A 20,172-nucleotide genomic window follows, 5' to 3' on the forward strand; every position below is an offset into this window, starting at 1 on the left:
GTCCGTAACTCCTCTCCTAGCCTTGGGGTGCAGACTACCTGCATCCCTCTGGGTGGCTGCAGGTGGGGAATGACTGCCAGTGAATCGCAGCCCTGCTGCAGCCTGGCCAGCCAGCAAGGAGCCCATCTGGAGCTCCTTTCATGGTAAGCGGTGAAAATGAAGCACTTCCCTCGTGTCTCTGCATGGCCCTTTCCAGCATAACAGAGCTCAGCTTGTTTCGCTGCATTCAGGGACTTCAGAAGTACCTCAGGCTGGAAATTTTGAAGTGACATAGTCTTGCGAATATTCATTTGACAAAACCGTAATTGCCAGGGTTTTTTCAGTTCTTCCTTAAGAAGAATTTCTCAGGGCTGGGATGTGATTTCTGTTCAAAACTGGAAAGACCAATACCAGAAAATAATGTCCTGTGAGGGAGAGCGCTCAGCTAGATGTGAGAGGGACAAATTCAAGTCTACATCATCAAGTATTTTTAGAAGGTTAACAGCAACAAGAAGTGATACGGGAAGACTATCCCCCAGTCTGTGGCTGTGGTGCGCAATTGGTATGTGAGGGAATGGCAGAGTAGGACTGAACCAGGGTTTCTCACAGTGCTGCTGTGTGCTTGAACTGGCACATTCTTCTGGCAAAAGTGTCTTTTTTATTTCTCATGTAAAATGTTTAAAAGTCAGTTTCATCATAAGATTCGTCTTGGAAATGCTTTATTTGAAAAAACATACAGCTCTGACTTGGGCCAAAATCCATGGAGCTTAGATCTTCACCATTCATCACAGATCACGTTACCTACCCTAATTATCTGGCAACTTTCCATACTACTGTATAGGTCAGGAGAAGCTTTCAGAGGTTTCATTTATTAAGGGCTGGGAAAAAACAAAGCATTTTCTAAATAAAGTGTGCAGGGAGGAAGAGCCTGATGCATACCCGCAGTCTGGATGAACCCTGGGAATAGAGAACCTGTTCAGATTTGTCTACGGCTAGCTAGAGCACTACATTCATTTTGGACAGCACATGAGATGGTGAAAAGGATGTCAGTAAAAGGAAGCATTCAAGTGGTTACAAATGAAGAAATGTTTGGAAAAAAGCATGTTGTCACGCTTTGTTGAAGCATGCTTCCTGAAGAAGAGGACAGGGTATCTGTCTTTAAGTGTGTTCACGAGTGTTATTAAAAGGTAGGAGTCATTAATCTCAGCAGACTGGAAGGATGGAAAAAGGTCTTAAGATAAAAGTAAAATTGCTGAAGAGTTTGAACCGGAAGGGGAAAATGCATGGAAACACCATTGCTGGAGTTGTATCCAGGGCAGGACTGGACAATAAGCTTTCACAGATGCTGTGTGAAACCTATTCTGGTATTATTCAGGGGATGCATTTGCCTGGCCAGGGAGCTTCCTCCCAGCGCTAACATGACTGTCTCATGCTGATATGCATGGCCTCTTGGAAAGACAACAGCCATGGTGCTGATAATGCCAGGTTTGAGTAACTTTTGCTATCTGATTTGCTGTGAGGAACGTACAACAGTAATAGATTCGGAGTGTATTGATGGGAAAAGCAGCAGCCAGCACTGAGGGTAGCACTCTTACTTCAAGCGGGAGGGAGGAGGAGTTGGAACATTTTTCATCTTTAAAGGGTTTTGGTAAGACAGCGGCAGGTACAACTGTAACTTTATATTTTAGCTCTTTACCTTCAAAACTGAGAAAAAAATTGAAATGTATTTGCACAGACTTGTCTTTTTTTCTGTTAAAAGAAAATATATCAAATGTATAAAGGAAACACTGTTGCAGACTGACAAAAAAAGCAGTTATGAGTGCTACTTGACAAAATAGAAACAAAAGATGAAAACAGTCATGGAATAATTTAGTTGTAAAATGAACTGTAATTTTGAAGGTCAAATTTTATCTTAAAAGGTATAGAGAGAACACTTAGAATTTTTGAGAACTGGTAAGTGATTTGATTACATCAAGGACACGTCTTCACTGAAGTCGATAAAAAAAAGTAAAACAACTTTTCTGCTTTTGAGTAATATTTTGAACATTTCTCACCACATCTACTCTTGAATGACCTATTTTGGGATAGAATACTGCAAACTTCTCTACATTGCTCTGTCATTGTATCTCAGCTTGATCTGTAGGCCATCCTAGCAAAGGAATAAGTCAAGCTACAAGCCTTGTCAAGTTTTTGAATCTTTGTTGCAACTGTAAATGTAAAAACTCGTGTTGCTTCAAATTCCTCTTTTGAACATGCACGGGGCTCCAGCTTCTTGATTGATGCAGGCAGGGAAATAAATGTGTGTGACATTCCTCATTAAAATAATCCTGTTGAAATTGATGGAGCTCCTCATATACCAGAGTAACTGTGGATGGAAGTAGGATTGTCCACATGGCTGCCATGGTAGCTGTTTTGGTAAACCACGATTGTGTATCAGCCCTACAACACCCTTGTCATTTAACAGATGTTGGTGTTTTGCTAAATCCTTGCAATTAGTCATTTTTGTTATCACTCTCTCCAGGTCTGAATTAGTTGTACCTAATGAGGTCCCATCAGACTGTGCTAAATAATTTGGTTAACCAAAAATTTAAGCTGATTTGTCCCATTTGAGTTAGGGACATACTTCAGTATTTTATGCATGTTCCTGTGAACTTCTGAACTCTTGGGTCCTATCTCGTCACATATTTGAATGAGTGCTCGATTTTAAATACTTTCACACTGTCATCCCCTTCAACGGGATAATTTTAATGCATGTTATGCATATGCTCAAATGACCTGCTGCATTGGTCTAGAGTGCTTAAGTTCTTAGATGATCAAGCCTTTCAATAACTTTTTAAAATTGGATTTCTAAGTATGCCAGGGTTTTTTTTTTTCCTTACTCTTTTAATCATGAGGCATAGCAGTATTCAGGCAAGATTTTCTAGTTACCTGGCAATTGTTACCTTTAGTTTACTTCTCAAGACTGTCTGTCATAGGATTTTCAGAATAGTAGTGGAATCTTACTTGTGCTTTTGTTGTTAATGTTGTTCTGGTCCATTTTATTTCTAAGATTCTGCTGTGTAGAAACAGATGTACTTTCCCACGGGAACTATATATACCCCGTTCACTCTATAAATAACATACTGGGTCAAATTCTGTCCATGGGTCCCTGCACACAGCTCCTGCTGTAGTCATGCAAGGGAACGGTTTTGTCCTAGTTGTGCAAAACTCATTCACTAAGGTCCATGGAGCCTCTCTTCTGCCATACTGCAACACAGGGGGTTCTGCATGTGCATATACAAAAAATGCTGTTTAGTCATCTGTCTGCTCTCTGTAGATCCTTTTTATTAAGCTTTCCTGTGTTTTATTACATAATCTACCATTTGAAATGATGAGGCAGAGATGAATATTGACAAAAATTACTCTGAAACTCCAAGTAAGAAGGCCCTATTACCTTACCATTCTACCTGATCCAGTTCCTGTCCAAATGGCAATGGCACAATTCCCTTCACCTTCCATGATGCAGGATCAGACCTTGTCATGAAACCGGCCAGGTGTGTTGGGGTTGGAAAATATTACAAGCCTACTAGATTAAACAGATTTCCTCAGCTGCTGTGGGCAGAAAAAGAAAGGTCTAATCTTAGTTGTTCAAACCTTTCCACCTTATCACCCAATTTTCCCAGTGGGTGGCTACATCTATAATTTATTGTGGATTGAGTAAAATAATAACAAAAGCACTTGCCACTTTGATCTCGGTATGTTTATTTAATGAGTGTTCAATATGCAAGAGGTAGTTTAGCATAGGAGTCCAGACTACAGTGCGTTGGTTTGGGGTTTGGTTTTTTTTTTGGTTTGGTTTTTTTTTTTTTTATTTAACACCCAAGGTTAAAAGGAGCAGGAGCCCAGCTGAGAGAGTTCAGAGTTCATCTCTGCATGCTCACTGTCTTCCATTTAAATGTACACAAAGGACTAATACAGTACCCAGTCTCCCCTGGGCTGTCTTTGATACACTCTGCTGTGCCTGGACTCTGCCACTCCTCCTATCAGTCTGATCCTACTTCTATTAGCCCGCTGTGCTCAGCACTGTAACCTCATTCAGCTAGCGCTCTGCATGCAGGCTAACAACTTCAAGGCTCTGTCAGGCACTGACACATGCAGGCTCCAAGCAGGAAGCTAAACACCCCCCTTCACCTCCTCTCCAGTTCCACATTAACCTCTATTAAGTGCAGGAAAAACACAAATGCTGTAGTGCCATCATTCAGGTTTTAACTACCAGTGTATATTTAGATATTCAGCCAGCTTGCCACCTTTGAGAACGTACTCAGCAAACCCTCTGGTTCCTCCCCTTTCTCGCAACAAGAGCGGTAAATAGTGAGTTAGCTTGGAGAACGCAATGGTAGAAGGTCTGGGTTGGATATTTATGGCACAGGCATAAAAATCGGAGAGAAAACTTTGACAGCACTGCCTATACTTTTTGAGGCAATAGTATGTGTTATAAATGGAAAATGAGACAAAAATGGTCTCATTCTAGGAGAATCAAGCAGGGTATTTTCAAAACATGTCCTCTTTCAAAGCCAGGCTGTGGAAAAGACACAGCGCAGTGCTAGTCTGCAAGCCCTATCGCGCTTTGATCCAAGCACTGAGTGTATCAAAGTCCGGTGGGTGCTGTGGGCAGAGAGAGTTTCGTCGCTGTTTCTGGCTCTTTCTAAGTATAGGAAATGTCTGACAGCATTTCTTTGCGAAGCAGCACCCTCGCTTCCCGCTCTGGGGCTCGCTGCCAGTGCTCACCCGCCTTGTGGCTCACTCCCACTCACCAGGGAGCCGTCGAGACCGGGGCAGATTCCTTCCCAACTCCAATATGCCTAGCCCACAAGTCACTATACTTGGTTTAATTAAACACATCATACCCCATATTCCTGGTTTAGATTCTTTGGGAACATGTAAGAAAATGAAAGCACAGGAGACATAAAGGGTTTTCCTAATACTTCACTCCTGAAAATGAGTTACAGAATTAAAATTAATAACAATAATAATCTTGAGACACACCATCTCCCCTGTAATGCTTGGCACATCAAACTTTCTGTGACCTGGAGGACTCTTAGTGTTCCAGGTGGGACAAGACTTCTCCATGTCCTGCCAGTCTGCAGTAATCACCTTCCTTTGGCCATACAGGGACATCCAGCTCTGCGAAGAAATTTGACTTCTTTTTGCCATGGGGCTCCATTCAGGCATTTTCATCCAATCTCATAGTCTTCCAGTATTCTCCTCTTTTGAAAAACAGTTCTGGAAGGAGGGAGGGGAGATGGCAGAACAGAGACAATCAAAATTGATAGTACTAGATCGTTTTTTGACAATTTTCCTGTGATAGTCCTTCAGCGAGTTGTCAGGCCCCTTTCCCAGGAAGGACGCCTGTCTGGAATGCATTACTGTAACCTGTCTTGGGCAAATTTAAACATGTGTTCAGTACAGCATACAAAATGGAGTTCAGGAAACAAAATGGAGTTTCAATTTAATACAGACATACTGCTCTGCCAAACTGTGTCAAGAAAGGGATTTTCCATCATGTAATAATGTTTACAGAGCATCTCTGTTTTTATCTTTAATGGTTGCCGTAACAAGATCAACTGTTTCTTTAGCATAGCCATTTGATGATTTATGTTGTATCCCATCATTATTTTAGTCTCATTTCAGCAGCTCTGAGTAAAATAAAATATTGCTCTGTTTGTCATCCAGCAACCTGAAACAATGTCCACTCTTGGCATTTGGTTTAAAATAAACAAAATTACCTAGTTTTAAAGCTTTTCCAGGATTAGTGGCTTTTAGATAATGTAAATTAGAAATGATATCTATAAGCTGTAAGCACTAAAATCACTAAATCACTAGAAATAAATAATCTTTTTATACAATGTTATTGCAACATTTTCTTAAAATTAAACACAACGAATTGTGTTGGGGTGCCATCAGAGCAAGGTAAACTATGGTTAAAAGGTATAGCTAAAGTTTAAATTTAAATCTAGGTTCCAGATCCAATCTAAGATGGGAGAATTTTGTATTTAGATTATGTGATTAATAACACAGGCTTTGAAGATCTGTAACATCCTTTGAAGAAATCGGGATGTCGAATCCAAGTGGCTTTACCCAGCAGCTGAACTTATTAAATACAGCAACTTTCACCAATTTGATCGTCTCTTCCCTTGCTGCTTCTCCTTTAATTTCTACATTTCAAGATATTGCTGTTGAGATACATTCGTGCACAAAAGAGTGTCCGAAGTTGCTCCCCCTCCACACCCCAGCCCCAAGCTTGTTTTGGCATCAAAAGCCATATGGGCTAGTATTCATCATGCTTCCCTGCCCACACTGCAGTTGGACGAGATGTAGTACTATCATACTGTGCTGCACTTCAGTATGAACTAGAAGAAGCTCAAAGATCTATGTATGTGCTTGATTTTTTTTTCTTTTAGCTAACATAACTATGCCTGCAGAACTTAGGACATATATATATGCATACAAAGAGAAAGCAAATATGCAATTCCCTCAGAAGTTGAAAACTGGATGAAAAAGGAGCAAAATAAACCCACACTTCTCTCAACAACAGCAAAGAAGTGTGAGGTAACAAGGAGACAGAGATAAAGAGAGGGGTGAAAATTCGTTCTTCCTGTAATCCAGATAGCACAGGTGTCCCTGGCAATGAAGACAGAGTGACTTGGCATAGAAGAAGGTAGCCTGTGGGGAGGGGAGGACACATAGTTAGGCTGGAAGCCCCTGTTGAACCTGTGCATCCTTGTGGCAGTTCTCATCTGAACTAGCAACATGAAGCTAATGCAGGTATGTCTCTGCATTTATAATCACTGTATATGCACATACAGTTAGTATATAAATACGTTTTGTTTCCAGTTATCCTCTTTGGCTTTCAACCCCTTCTAGTTTTTTTCTGCCCTCTTGCACCTTCCTTTTTGTCTTCCAAATTCTTCTGTGTATGTAGGCTATAATGAAGATTCTTTAAGTTGGTGTCACCATGAGAAATGTTGTTCTCTGCTTGGTTTTGTGCAACCTGATTATAATGTCTTTGTGACATAGTCCACATAGGGTGTTTTTCATTTAAAGAAGCACACAAAGAATGAATAAAAAAATACCATTCTTGCAAGCTTTGCTGCTTCGTAATCATTATTATAAATGCTGGCAGAGTTGGCTGCAACCTAAGTGGGAAGATGAAAACAGGCTTCCTGGCTGTGACTACATCGTATGACTCTGATGTGATGCCATGCTAATGGGAGACAAAAGCCAGCTTTGGATCCCTTGGTAAATCCACGCCTGATAAAACAGCCTTACTGCTCTGGACGTTTGCAGAGCTCTATCATAGCTCTTACATCAGTAACAGTCAGCCAGTGTTTATGTAATTATGTTCTTAACTTATATGAGTAAATTGCATTTAATAACAGCACTTGGGTATTTTGTGCATGTTGGTTGCTGGACATTGTAACTTGTCTTACAAAGGGTTATTCTAAGGGAGATTCTAACTGGCCTTGCCATAGTGTTGCTCATATGTTTTATTTATAATAATAATTTAAATAAAAATATGATGCAATTCTGAATATATATTAAAACCAGCTCCCAGTTATATATCTTTTCATATTACAATGCAGTCATATTCTTAGTTTGCTCTCACCTAAACTTCTCATGCAGTTACACTTTAATATGAAAAGAAACGTTGTCAAGAGTAGTTATTATCACACATCAGAATATTGTATTAGCATTCACTTTTAATAGATTAAAATGAAAGCTTTTGAAGTCTGCCCTTAATGATACTGAAGAATCTTGAGACACATTGGGAAAGCTTTAGATGAAATGTCGTATGATATATATACATCATACATAGGTTCATAGAAGACAGTTCATTTAACTGCCTGCCTTCTTTGTGTTTCATCTGTTCTCTTTGGATGAATCATCCACAGGTTAAGTGATGCTTGTGCAGTTTCTTTGCTTGAAATCAAGCACAGTGAGTGGCAGGGAAGTTTAGGGAACACAAGGTTCTTGTAGACCTCGGGATGATGAGTAAAATAAGACAATTTTGGAGGCATGGAGTATAACCTGGAAGAAATATCTGGTAGTTGGAGGCATCTTTGGGTTGTACCTGCTGATCTTTTGACTCACTGTCTGATCCAGATAGGTTGCTTGAACTGCTGTTGCATAAATCACCTCACTTGTAAAGCTGAATTCAAGGTGGACGTAGTATGAGGTCCTGGAGGAGAGTTGTTGAGAGATGCCATGCTGCAGAGCCTGCCTGTTACAAAGCAGTGTATAAAAAGGTGAAATGATTCAATATTCATTTCAGGGGTTTAGGGGCTTGTTTTGGAAGCTTCTGAAACACATGGGAAAAAACAAGAGTAGGACCTTCCAGTTGATCAAATCATTGGCATTTTTTTCTCAGTTTATTGTTTTGATATGGGATAGTCACATTTGGGCAAGGTGGGCACAGACACAATGTGCTGCATCGGTGTCTCTGAAATTCTTGTTATTGAAGGCTTGCGTACCCTTTTTTTGGCTGGGGTGGGATGTATTCCACACTTCTTTGGTAGCTGGGAAAGGGGATGATGAATAAACAATTCAGCATTGAAGTAAACATTTTATTTTATTTTGGTATACAAAAATCTTAATTTCACTCTTTTGTAAACATTTTAGTAAACATTGAGAACTTGAAGGAGACATCTCCTGACAATACCTGCTGTAGGAAGTGCATGTGTATATGCTTCGTCATTTGAGTTTACGGGTGTTTTTCAGGCTCACATCTGAAATCTTAGAAACTGCCGAGAAGCCATGCACCATGCTGCACTAGATTGAGGGCAGATAATAATTTATGTAGCTGTGAATGTAGTACAAATACTAACATGGCAACAGTGTTAGTGCCAGCTAATACATTACAGTCCACGTCCTGCAAATATAAACACTACAAAAAATACACAAATCTTATTGAAGTATACAACCTATTACACAACACCTTGCATATACTTCTAACAAGCAGAGGCTAAATATTGCAGTGACTAAACTCCATGTTTGAATATTGAAGAAATTAAGTAATAAATCAAACAGCTGCTGGGTATTTTTAGATGTTAACAGGTCACTCAGATTTTACAGACATTATGCGTCAATATATTTTTCTGAGGATTTACCCTAACAAATTAATCTAAAATGCTGCAGAAGGTCATTTCTCATTTAAGGCCAAGCCAAAAGGCCAGGAAGTTTAACTTTAGGTATACTTTTGTTTTTTGGTTTCATTGATACATGCTCACATTAAGCCCACAAACCATGGTAGAACAAAAGCATATCAGAGCTAAATAGAGGGCCACAAGCAACGAACAGGAAAGGCTGAGATCCAAGATCCTATCAATGCCGGAGGCACCACTAGTAGCAAGGCACTGATCAGGTAGGCAGATGATCCAGGAACAACCCAAAGAATGATGAAAATGTCCAGGATTCATGGAAAAATACCTTAGGGAATTTTTTCTGTGAATGCAGATTTGGTGACTGTAAGCTTGGGAGCAAGGACAGATGACCAAACATCCAAAAGAGGAATTATCTGAAAGACTAGTATACTTCATAAAGATTCTTTAATCACAGGTTCAGGCATTATGGAAGGCAAAATAAATTGAAATAACCCTTGACTGTATCTAGCCAGTATGCAGAAAAGGAAAGAAATTTCTTCATATTCATTGCAACTAAACACATGCAACATAGTATTTGAATTATAGCAATGTTTGCAATGTAGTGCAGCAAATATGTGAAGATAATGAGGGAAATTCAAAATAGGAGACTTAAGGAATCATGGTTTCCAGGGCAGATAGGACTACCATAACCAGCCAGTGTAACTATCCTGTCCATAGGATTTCTTATAAATATGATATGGAATGCATCTTTTCTGAAAAAGATATCTAACTTCATTTTAAAATGTCTGAGAAATGATGAGTTTGCTGTTGACATAATGCTTAATTACCTTCTAAAGTAGGATCTTGTATCTTATTTCAGGACTGAATTTCTATAACTCCCATTTCTCAACACTAGATCTCATTATACCACTGTCAGGAAGGCTGACATCTTGCTATCAGACATCTTTCCAGGGTGTAAGTACCAATCGCAGTGATCAAGGCACCTTTCAGCCTTTCATCTGACAAGCTGAATAAGTTGAGCTCCTGTAGGCCTTGCACTGAAGCGCTTGGTTTCCAACTGCAGGCTGTGAAATCTCTCTTCAGAATTTCACCTGTCCATCTGAGTAGAAGAAACAATGCATTTTTTCCAGTGTGCAAACAATCCAGATGCTAAAAAATTTTCTCCAAAACTCTACTTTGAATGCTAATAAATAAGAACATTCTTGAGTGAGAAAGCTGAAAGAAATGGCAAGTGTAAACAAGAAACAAGAAAGGAACAACCATGAATCCCTATTTTTATGATCTATTCCAACTACCTCTATTCCATCAAACTTTGGAAATACTCTGTTCCCTATGGCAGATCTGTGCCCATGGCATAATCCTTTCCCTCCCATGAAACTAGGACTTCTGACAGATAGGCTGTGACTATCTATTAAATAGCTCTGGCCAGGAAGGGCAGGCCATTGACTGCTGTGCCAGGAGCTGGCACTTGTTCATTCTACTGCTGCTATTACAAGCCTTGTAGCCTCTGGCAGAGAAAGAGGATGAACAGCTGGAAGCTGAAACCTTTTCAGCCACCTCAGCAAAAATTGGTAGAGCTACCTGCCAAAGCCACCGTTTGACTTTGCCACCTTGGTCTGGTTGAATATACTGCACCTTGCAGGCAGAATATCCCAAGCAGCTCAGCATGGATCGAGAAATGTCCATGGCATATTTCACTGCCACCTTCTGTAGGAGCAGAGCAAGCTCAGTAGTGGGGACTTTTTAAAAAAGCCGCCGCGTAATCAAAAATAATGGCTCCTGTCCAAAATATGTCACTCTAAGCATTCACAGAAGGGGTCAGGTGAAAGTTATTTCAAACAGACCCCATAACAGCTGGAAATTTGTGGTTGATGACTGGGGATGGGGATTCCTGCTGTTATTCATTTCTACTTGAAAGGTTTGAAAAGATTTTCCCTACGTCCTGAGCAGACACTGGGACTATAGTTGCCCTGTTGGCACTGCCACTTGAGCGGGCATCACAAGAGTTCTGTGGGGACATTTTCCAGATTATGTAAGGAATCAGTAGTTTTATACTTCTTTGTGTTGGTACAGGATGAGTCTTCAGTTCTGACAGTTTTTCTCCATGTAGACCTTCAGATTTTAATCATCTCCTTTCTATCACATTTCTGTTACTTCTTAACTGCAGCTGAGGGGAGAAAAAGAACAACAACAAAAAAGCTTTGTATACATTTCCAGGAATGGTATTTATCATTTACGGAAGGGTATTTTTGCAGTTCTGATTATGATGTTTACTTTATTCACACATCGAGCAAACTATCCTCTTACACCATATGGTCAGGAGGTATACTGTTTCATACATTCAGATGTCTGAAAGCTGTCTGGGAATGTATTTCCTACTTTCTGATACGGGAACATTTCAATAGGAGGGGGTTTAATTTGTTTTGAAATTTCAACTCTTGTTCTGCTCAGAAGCTAAAGTTGGAATCCATTAAGATGCATTTTAGTGCAGTTTCTATTCTCATCTTCCTTTTCTCAGTAACTGTGCAATTCACTTAGTACTTCATTACAACCAACAGCAATATGTATACGTGGTGCACAAAATGAGCCATTTTGTTTTAAAACAGATTGCAGATGAAAGGAAACCATTCATTTCTTGCTTGCTAGCTGTAATTACTAGAGCGCTAATTACTCCAAATCACTGACATCCAGGGTCAATAAGGATGACAACAGGAACATCAAAGACAAGATGCACACACGCAATTACAAGTCTCTAAAACCAGGCTGTAATATTATTTTATGGCTACTGTTTTTTTCAGTCAATCCTGAAAAATATTCAAGTTTGCTGAATGTTTACTATTATTTCCTTTGCAGTTTGACGGTGAGAACATGTATATGAGTATGACAGAGCCGAGCCAGGACTATGTGCCAGCCAGCCAGGTGGGTTAATTAATCTTCTCTGCCTTGTTTCAAATTGTAATTAAACAAATTCAAAGAGTTGCATTGCAAATGAGTGGCACTATCAGTAACTGCTGCAATCAGGAATAATCATAATTTATAAACAAAGCATTTAAGTCTTGTTTCCAGTTAATGAGATAGAGCTGATAAAACACCAGAGTTGGCGTTTGTTGAAAGATACTACCTTGTTTCCTCTCCAGAATGCAAGCAGCTGTTTTGCCAGCATGATCTTTCCTAAACAGTTGTTTTACCTTCAGGAAATAAAGTCTTTACAGGTGCAGGTTATTTGTTTATCTGACTGCAGACAAGTTAATCATTATAAGCTACACATGTCACAAATAGCTTTAATTATCACTCGAAGGCCAGTTGTAGTTGAAGAATTGCATTTTTAACACTAATCGTATGGCTGAGGAATGTTGCCAATGTTACGCGATTAGCAGTGGGGTTAAGGCAATGACTTGGTCTTCTGTAGCTTGCAGCCCAAAAGGTTTAATGTGATGTGGATTTTTTACAGGTACTTTTGACTCCTTTTGCTTTTGGGGAACCCTACACACTAAATTCTGATATTAGGTGTATATTTAAAAATCTTCCACCTTTCCACTTGAACCCTAAGATACTATAGATTTCTAAGAATGAAAGATTTTAATTACTTCTTAAAGAGCAAAAATAGTTTTGAAATTTTTTGTTTGTCTACCTGTAGCTACATAAATACGTAGGGGAGAAATTTTTATTTACTTCATATGTTTCGGTCAGTTTAATTCCACATTAGTAAGTGATGGTGGTAGTGGTGCAGGTCAGTTAGATTGTGTCAGAAATTGCCCTGAATAATCAGACTTGTGGTCTAGGTTATGCAATATCTCATGCCCAGCAGTGGCTAGTCTGATATACCTCTTTCTGACAGGACCAGTAGGATTATGTAAAGAGCTCTCATTAGGTGGGAAATAAGTTTGCATGCATAATAAATGTGTGTAGATGAGCAGGATGTAATTTAGGAATCCACAGCTTTGGAAAGTGACAGTACATTCAAAGCTAAGTGTCTTCGTGATGTAGGGTTCTTCAGGTACACAGGGTCATTTGAGGGCAGGGAAGCAGGAGGTTGTGTGAGATGAGCTACATTGTTCAATCAAAAAGACCGTCTTTAAAATGTTCCACCGTGTTGCTTCCCAGCCTTCTGTTGAAGTTATTCTGAAATACCTTTAGAGACCAACTGTACTTCGCATTTAGGATTTGTGCGTGATTGAACTTATTCAGCTAAGAACCCTCCAAGATCCAGAGGTAGTTTAGAATAGAACTGTTTGATTAAAAAATGAAAAATTATATTATTAATTTTTCTCTAACCATTAATCCAGAAACTGTACTGACAAGTTTTAGTATTACTATTAGATTAAAGGAGGCTAGTATCATCTCATTTATGCCTTAAGGGTTTTGAAGTGCAAGGGCTAATTGAATTTGTTTGAAACAGTAGAAATACAAACTCTGTGAATGATTGCTGTTATAAGGCAGCTGCTACCTTTCAGAGAATCATTATGTCTGTCTTAAAAAGTTTTGAATAAAGAATTGCAAATCCACATTATACATCAGAATTATTTTTCTTCTGTTGATATTTTTGTACTGTGTATGCATGTAGTTTAAATAATTTAAATGGCATATTGAAAAATTAAGAGTATAAGTTTTAATCTTTTATGTGGTTTCTACATGTGCTAACAAGGCCCAGATCCTCAGAGATATTTATGCATCTAACACTCACTGGTTTCAGTGGAAGTAAGGTGCTTAAAGTACCTTTAAAGATCCAGACCTAGATATTTTAAGTGCAAATGATTTTGTCTTCAAGGAAAAAATCTATCAAATGTGACATTTCCCAATTCAAAGATGACAGAAAACCCTGAATGCTTACTAAGGGCTGGAACCAAGAAAGGCCTTACAGACTTAAAATCTCGCTGTGGCAAAGCCAAGCTCTTGGGTGTCTGGCTCCCAGGTGGAGTTCAAAACCCAGAAGCAGGTGTCGAAACTCTCTGTCCTTTGCTGGGAGATCCGTGTGGCAAGCAGTAGCTCAACTGCCAGGCACAGTATTTTAAGTTACTACCAAATGCACACCGGTCAAACAGTCTCCTGCGCCTGTTTGAGAGAAGCCGTCAGCCTTGGGCTGTTGCACCCTCCTTTCCCTTACTGTGATTCTCTCCTGGTGCTTACACTGTTGCAGTGCTTTTAAGTGAAAATATGTGAAAGCCTGAAATAATAACAATATTTTTTGAAAAAAAGGAGACAAAAAAACACACTAGGAGCAGGAAGCGGGGTGTGTTGGAAACCTGCCTCTCTCTTGTTTCAGCAAGAACCTGGGACTAGGAGAGAAGCCTTCCCAAACCTGTTCCTGACGTAGATGGCTGCTAGTCATTCCTCAAAGGAACTAAGCAGCTCTCCATTGACAGTATTGGCGAGGTCTTCACTAACTGTAATGGGGCACCATTCCTATCTATCTCGGGCATAACCATTTGGTGGTAACCCAAAACTGGTGAACTGACTACCAGTTCAATGTCCAATCTACTTGTTAAAACTGGAAAGAATATGATATTCACTGCTCTGAAAACAAAGCATGCCAGATTGTGTAGCGTACTGGGGAGGGAGAGGAAGAGGAAGGGATGTGACTGTATTTTCTGGTCCCTGTTTTCAGGACTATTTGTTCATTTTCCTCTCACTGTTACTGGATGTAAAACAAATAATCCCATAGAAAGAGATGAGAAAATATTCTCTCCCAGATGAAAGCCTAGTCACTTCATCCATAGAGTTTTGTCCTGCGTCCATTTTGCATCTGTTCTCATGAGCCTTGCAGTTGCATGACCTCAGCAAGAGGAGTGCAGGCTCCTTCCCACCCTCAATAACTTGGCTGTTCCCTTGCAAGATCAGAGATGAGGGTTTGAATCCTGTCAGAATGTGAATTAATTTCTCCACTTTCCTTGGTGGATGCACATCTGTTAACTAAAATATGAATCCCACATGTTAGGAGATGCATGGTCCTATCAGAAACTGTTATTCAAGCTCTGATCATGCTGACTGAGTCAGACGTGAGCATCATTTTCTAATTTCAGAGTCTGACACAGCTTATTTGGGAGGTAGGTTGGCAGACTGAGTCATGGTATGCAACACCAAAGACTGAGGGGTTTCCACTAGGCTCTCTTCAGGATTATGTGACTATAGAGGCAGGATTTTGGGGGTCCTGATGCACACTGACATGCACTTCAGTTCTTTCTGTTTACTGCAAAGTGTTCATATCCAGAAAAACATCACCTTGTATTATTTTAAGGGTTTTAATCAATTTATCCCCTTTAGGCTAACATAAATAAAAGCTCAGCCATTGGACAGGAAAAATATAGTTTTGTTCCTTTTGCTATATAACATCAAACATCTGCATAGCTTGGTAATCCAAGACAAGTTGCCTCACAGCATCCCTCAACAATTATCATTTCTGTTCAATTTTCAAATCAGTACATGCTTTGGGACTTATAGACAAAGTTGCTAAGTAGCAACATATGGCTCACTACTGTTCCTGTGATGTTGCTGCAAGCAAATAGCATAATTCTATACTTGAAATGATTTTTACAGAAAGCCAGTGCTGGAACTGAGCCAGAAGTGTAAGTATACAGTAAAAATTAATGATATTCTTTTAAACTGTCCCAAAAGGCTGTTTGGCAATGTTGTCTCTGTGTACATTTTATATATACGTGTAAGTACTGTATTTTTGGTTATGATATATGTAGTACAGGACTCTGCACTGCAGGCATCTCCTAAATGAGTTATGCCAGCCATATTAACAAACATACATAGTAAAACTACATGACATTTTCACTACTAATTGCACTTCGATCTGAAAATATTTATCATTTTAAAATAAAACTATGCCAACTGCTCTGCATTTCAAATTCTCACAAATATATTGTTTTCTCCCCACACCTATAATTGGAATCTCGGAGATGAATTGTTCTTCATGTAATTCCTCCTCCTGTAATTTGTGGGCCATGCACAGCACAGTACAAAATTATATTGTTTATTTTACATTTCTTCCTAGTCACAATACAGAATGTAATTCAGGACTCTGTTGCACAAAGCCTCGGCACTTTTGTAGCCTTCCTGAAGCCTGATAAAGGTTAAGGGTAACGAATCCAGCTGCCAAATCCCCTGCATGATCCAAAGGGAAGGGAGGAGAGCTGGCCTGCAGCTGATGGTTTGGGGCAGTACTCCCATTGCCCCAGTGGGAAGAAAAGAGATACTCAAGGCAGAGGAAGGAATACTGTGTACACAGAGGTGGTATTTTCCCCCCTCCTAGAGCTATGCCAGGGAGATCCGTATAAGATATGTACGCATGCTCTTTGATACAGTGGGCACCACGGGTATCAAAACTGTTTTGTTCTGTACAGCTCCAGGGTAAAATAGGATAGAATGACATCCAACAGAGAGATTTTTCATGTTAATAGGAAACTAGAAGGTTCCCCTGCCTTTTGTTACTGTATGCATGTGGTCCTAGATATATCCCTAACTTCTTTTTACATGTTTATACCCTAATTTCTTAGAGTATTAATGGGATAGCTATTACTCATGTGAAGTAGGGATGGATAAATGCTACATAATAGCTGCCCTCTCTTGCTCTGTATTGGTCCTTCCCTGTAGGTAGAATAGAATTTCAGGGTACTGTATCCCATTCCTGCCAGAAGATATGGCTCTTCTCTCTTGTCACTCTTCTAGAGCCACAGTCAGCAGAGCAAGGTAGGAGTTGGCTGCCTTGGAAAGGACTCAGGAAAAGCAGCATTCTTAGATGGAGAATCACTAAGTGGTCCAGTGTAGTCCCATGGGTACATACTACCCTGAAGTTCAGGGCAATCCTGCCCAAAAGCTGGAAAGCTTTTGCTCATTAGTTGAGAGGCTGCTCCACTGTGAGAGGGCAATGCCACCTGGTCAGTCTGCTGGCTGGCTGCAGTTCAGAGCTGTTTTGGACCATATTCCACCTCCCTCTTCCTGGTGCACTTTCTTTTAGTTTCAAAAATAGAGTATGAACAGAAGGGAGTCCACTTCTCGCTCCTCCATTTCTCTGAAGTAGGCTATAGATGCCAATTTCCCCCCCGAAAAAAGGGGATGTAGGTTTAAATGGCCTCAGAGAAAGAAAAACACCAGGCAGGTCTTTCAGATCCTGAATGAGTGGTTAAAGGTAGAGGTAATTTTACCCTACCTTTCCCTTTTGTGTAGAACATAATCTTTTAAAGTGTCTCAGCATCAGGCACAGAGTCTGGAAAGAATTGAGTCCCTGATAAAGATACATCAACAGTTGCATTAACAAGGCTATGTATATGTTTATAGATATACATATATAGAATCATAGAGTGGTTTGAGTTGGAAGGCATCTTGGAAAATCATCTAATCCAATCCCTTGCCGTAGGCAGGGACATCTTTCACTAAATGAGGTTGCTCGAAGCCCCATCCAACCTGACATTGAACACTTCCAGGAATGGGACATCCACAGGTTCTCTGGGCAATCTATTCCAGTGCCTCACCAGCCTCACAGTAAAGAATTTCTTCCTGTGTCCAATCTAAATCTACCCTCTCTCAGTTTAAAACCGCTGCCCCTTGTCCTGTCACTACAGGCCTAGGTAAAAAGTTTTTCTCCATCTTTCTTATAAGCCCCCTTTATATACTGAAAGGCTGCAATAAGGTCTCCCCAGAGCCTTCTCTTCTCCAGGCTGAACAACCCCAACTCTCCCAGCCTGTCATCATAGGAGAGGTGTTCCAGCCCTCTGACCGTTTTTGTGACCCTCCTCTGGACCTGCTCTGACAGGTCCATGTCTTTCTTGTGCTGAGGACCCCAGAGCTGGATGCAGTACTCCAGGTGGGGTCTCACCAGAGCAGAGTGGAGGGGGAGAATCACCCCCTGCAACTTGCTGGCCATGCTTTTTTTTATGCAGCCCTGGATATGGTTGGCTTTCTGGGCTGTAAGCGCACATTGCCGGCTTATGTCCAATTTGTCATCCACCAGTATCCCCAAGTCCTTCTCCGCAGGGATGTGTTATATAAGTATGTATGAATGTCTTTAGCTTTAATGCAAAATGTGTGCATATGCACTGTGTATGTATTCAGGGATATTTTTTGTAATCAAATGCCTCAAGTTTTATAAAAAAAGTCAAAATTATGGCCTGTTGACCTGTATTTAAGAGCTTTTTCAAATTTCACAGAAAAGACATAACTCAGGTGAAATACCTTTACCCTCCTTTACTCAAATTCCTTTTAGTCAGATTATGTTCAGCAAGTACTGAACTTATATTCCGGTCAGAAGAAGAAATGTATGTGACCTACTTATCTCTGAAAAATGAGTTACTTAAACATGCCTATACTTCATGCTTCTTTCATTTAATGCCTATTCTATAGCATATGCTGTAAAAACACTAAAGAGGGCAAAATCTTTTCCCTAAGGTTCCTAAGCAAACATATACATAATTACAGTTGTATAAACAAAAATGTCCCTCTCCAGCCTTCAAAAATCATTAGCGTGGATCTGTAAAATTGAGATCATATCAGAAACCTCAGCAAGTATAACTAATTTTTCATCCTTCTGTTTGTCTTCTGGCTGTAGAAACCTTGCACTTATATTTTCTTTACAGCCATGTGGGCTAAAAACTTTTTAATGAAAGCAGGTTTGGAGGTGTCCTGATGTCCTGCTTTCGGCTGGGATAGAGTTAATTTTCTTCTTAGTAGCTGGTACAGTGCTGTGTTTTGGATTTAGTGTGAGAATAATGTTGATAACACGCTGATGTTTTAGTTGTTGCTAAGTAGCGCTTATCTGAAGCCAAGGACTTTTCAGTTTCCCATGCTCTGCCAGCAAGCAGGTGTGCAAGAAGCTGGGAGGGAGCAGAGCCGGGGCAGCTGACCTGAACTAGCCAAAGGGGTATTCCATACCATGGAATGTCATGCCCAGTATATAAAAGGGGGGAGTTGGCCGGGAGGGGCGGATCGTTGCTCGGGCATCGGTCAGTGGGTGGTGAGCAATTGCATTGTGCATCACTTGTCTTTTCTTGGGTGTTATTTCTCTCTTTTTTTTTTTTGTTATATTCCTTTTCATTGCTATTATTATTATTATTATATTTCATTATTATTATTGTTAGTATTATATTTTACTTTAGTTATTAAACTGTTCTTATCTCAACCCATGAGTTTTACCTTCTTTCCCGATTCTCCTCCCCATCCTACTGGGAGCAGGGGGGGCAGTGAGGGAGCGGCTGCGTGGTGCTTAGCTGCTGGCTGGGGTTAAACCACGACAGTCCTTTTTGTGACTCTTGTCTTTACAAGAGTAGTCACAGAATAGTCAGTGACAATATATCTTAAACAGATTCATAAAGGATAATGCCAAAACAGAGCATTGCAGTCATCTTACCTGACGTACATTCATAGATGCAGTGCAGTAACTTCTAATTATTAAATGAGACAATTTAGGAAACTACATGTCTGCGTAGTCCAGAGAAACCCATATGTGAATAACAACGCTCAGTGGGCAAGAACTGTGTACTAACCATGATGTTTTGTTCCTGACCACAGACCCTAGCAAAGCATATTATGATGGGCTTTAGCCCTAGTTCTCAGTGTTTTGCTCAATTTCAGAGACTGAAGCTCTGGAAGCTTGCAGGAGTGATCACGCTGGCCCTGTGAGGGAGACTCAAATCCCTCATGTATGTTCATATCATTACTGCCTAAGTCCCCAACATCTCTTGTAAGTGGGGAGGTGTCCTGGTTTCAGCTGGGATAGAGTTAATTTTCTTCTTAGTAGCTGGTACAGTGCTGTGTTTTGGATTTAGTGTGAGAATGATGTTGATAACACTCTGATGTTTTAGTTGTTGCTAAGTAGCGCTTATCTGAAGCCAAGGACTTTTCAGTTTCCCATGCTCTGCCAGCAAGCAGGTGTGCAAGAAGCTGGGAGGGAGCAGAGCCGGGGCAGCTGACCTGAACTAGCCAAAGGGGTATTCCATACCATGGAACGTCATGCCCAGTATATAAACAGGGGGAAGTTGGCCGGGAGGGGCGGATCGCTGTTGGGGCATCAGTCATCGGGTGGTGAGCAATTGCATTGTGCATCACTTGTCTTTTC

At 40.3% G+C, this 20,172-nt stretch overlaps 1 protein-coding gene across 1 annotated transcript in view; it reads left to right on the top strand.

Moving 5' to 3' along the window:
• Positions 1 to 20,172, top strand: part of TOX (thymocyte selection associated high mobility group box) — a 223,609-nt gene that overhangs the window by 104,485 nt on the left and 98,952 nt on the right. The window contains exon 2 of the mRNA XM_050892407.1: positions 11,973 to 12,038. Coding sequence (XP_050748364.1) covers positions 11,973 to 12,038 — 66 coding nt within the window. The remainder of the gene's footprint in view (positions 1 to 11,972; positions 12,039 to 20,172) is intronic.

This window comes from Gymnogyps californianus, chromosome 2 (assembly GCF_018139145.2).
Source record: "Gymnogyps californianus isolate 813 chromosome 2, ASM1813914v2, whole genome shotgun sequence".
Taxonomy (NCBI): Eukaryota; Metazoa; Chordata; class Aves; order Accipitriformes; family Cathartidae; genus Gymnogyps; species Gymnogyps californianus.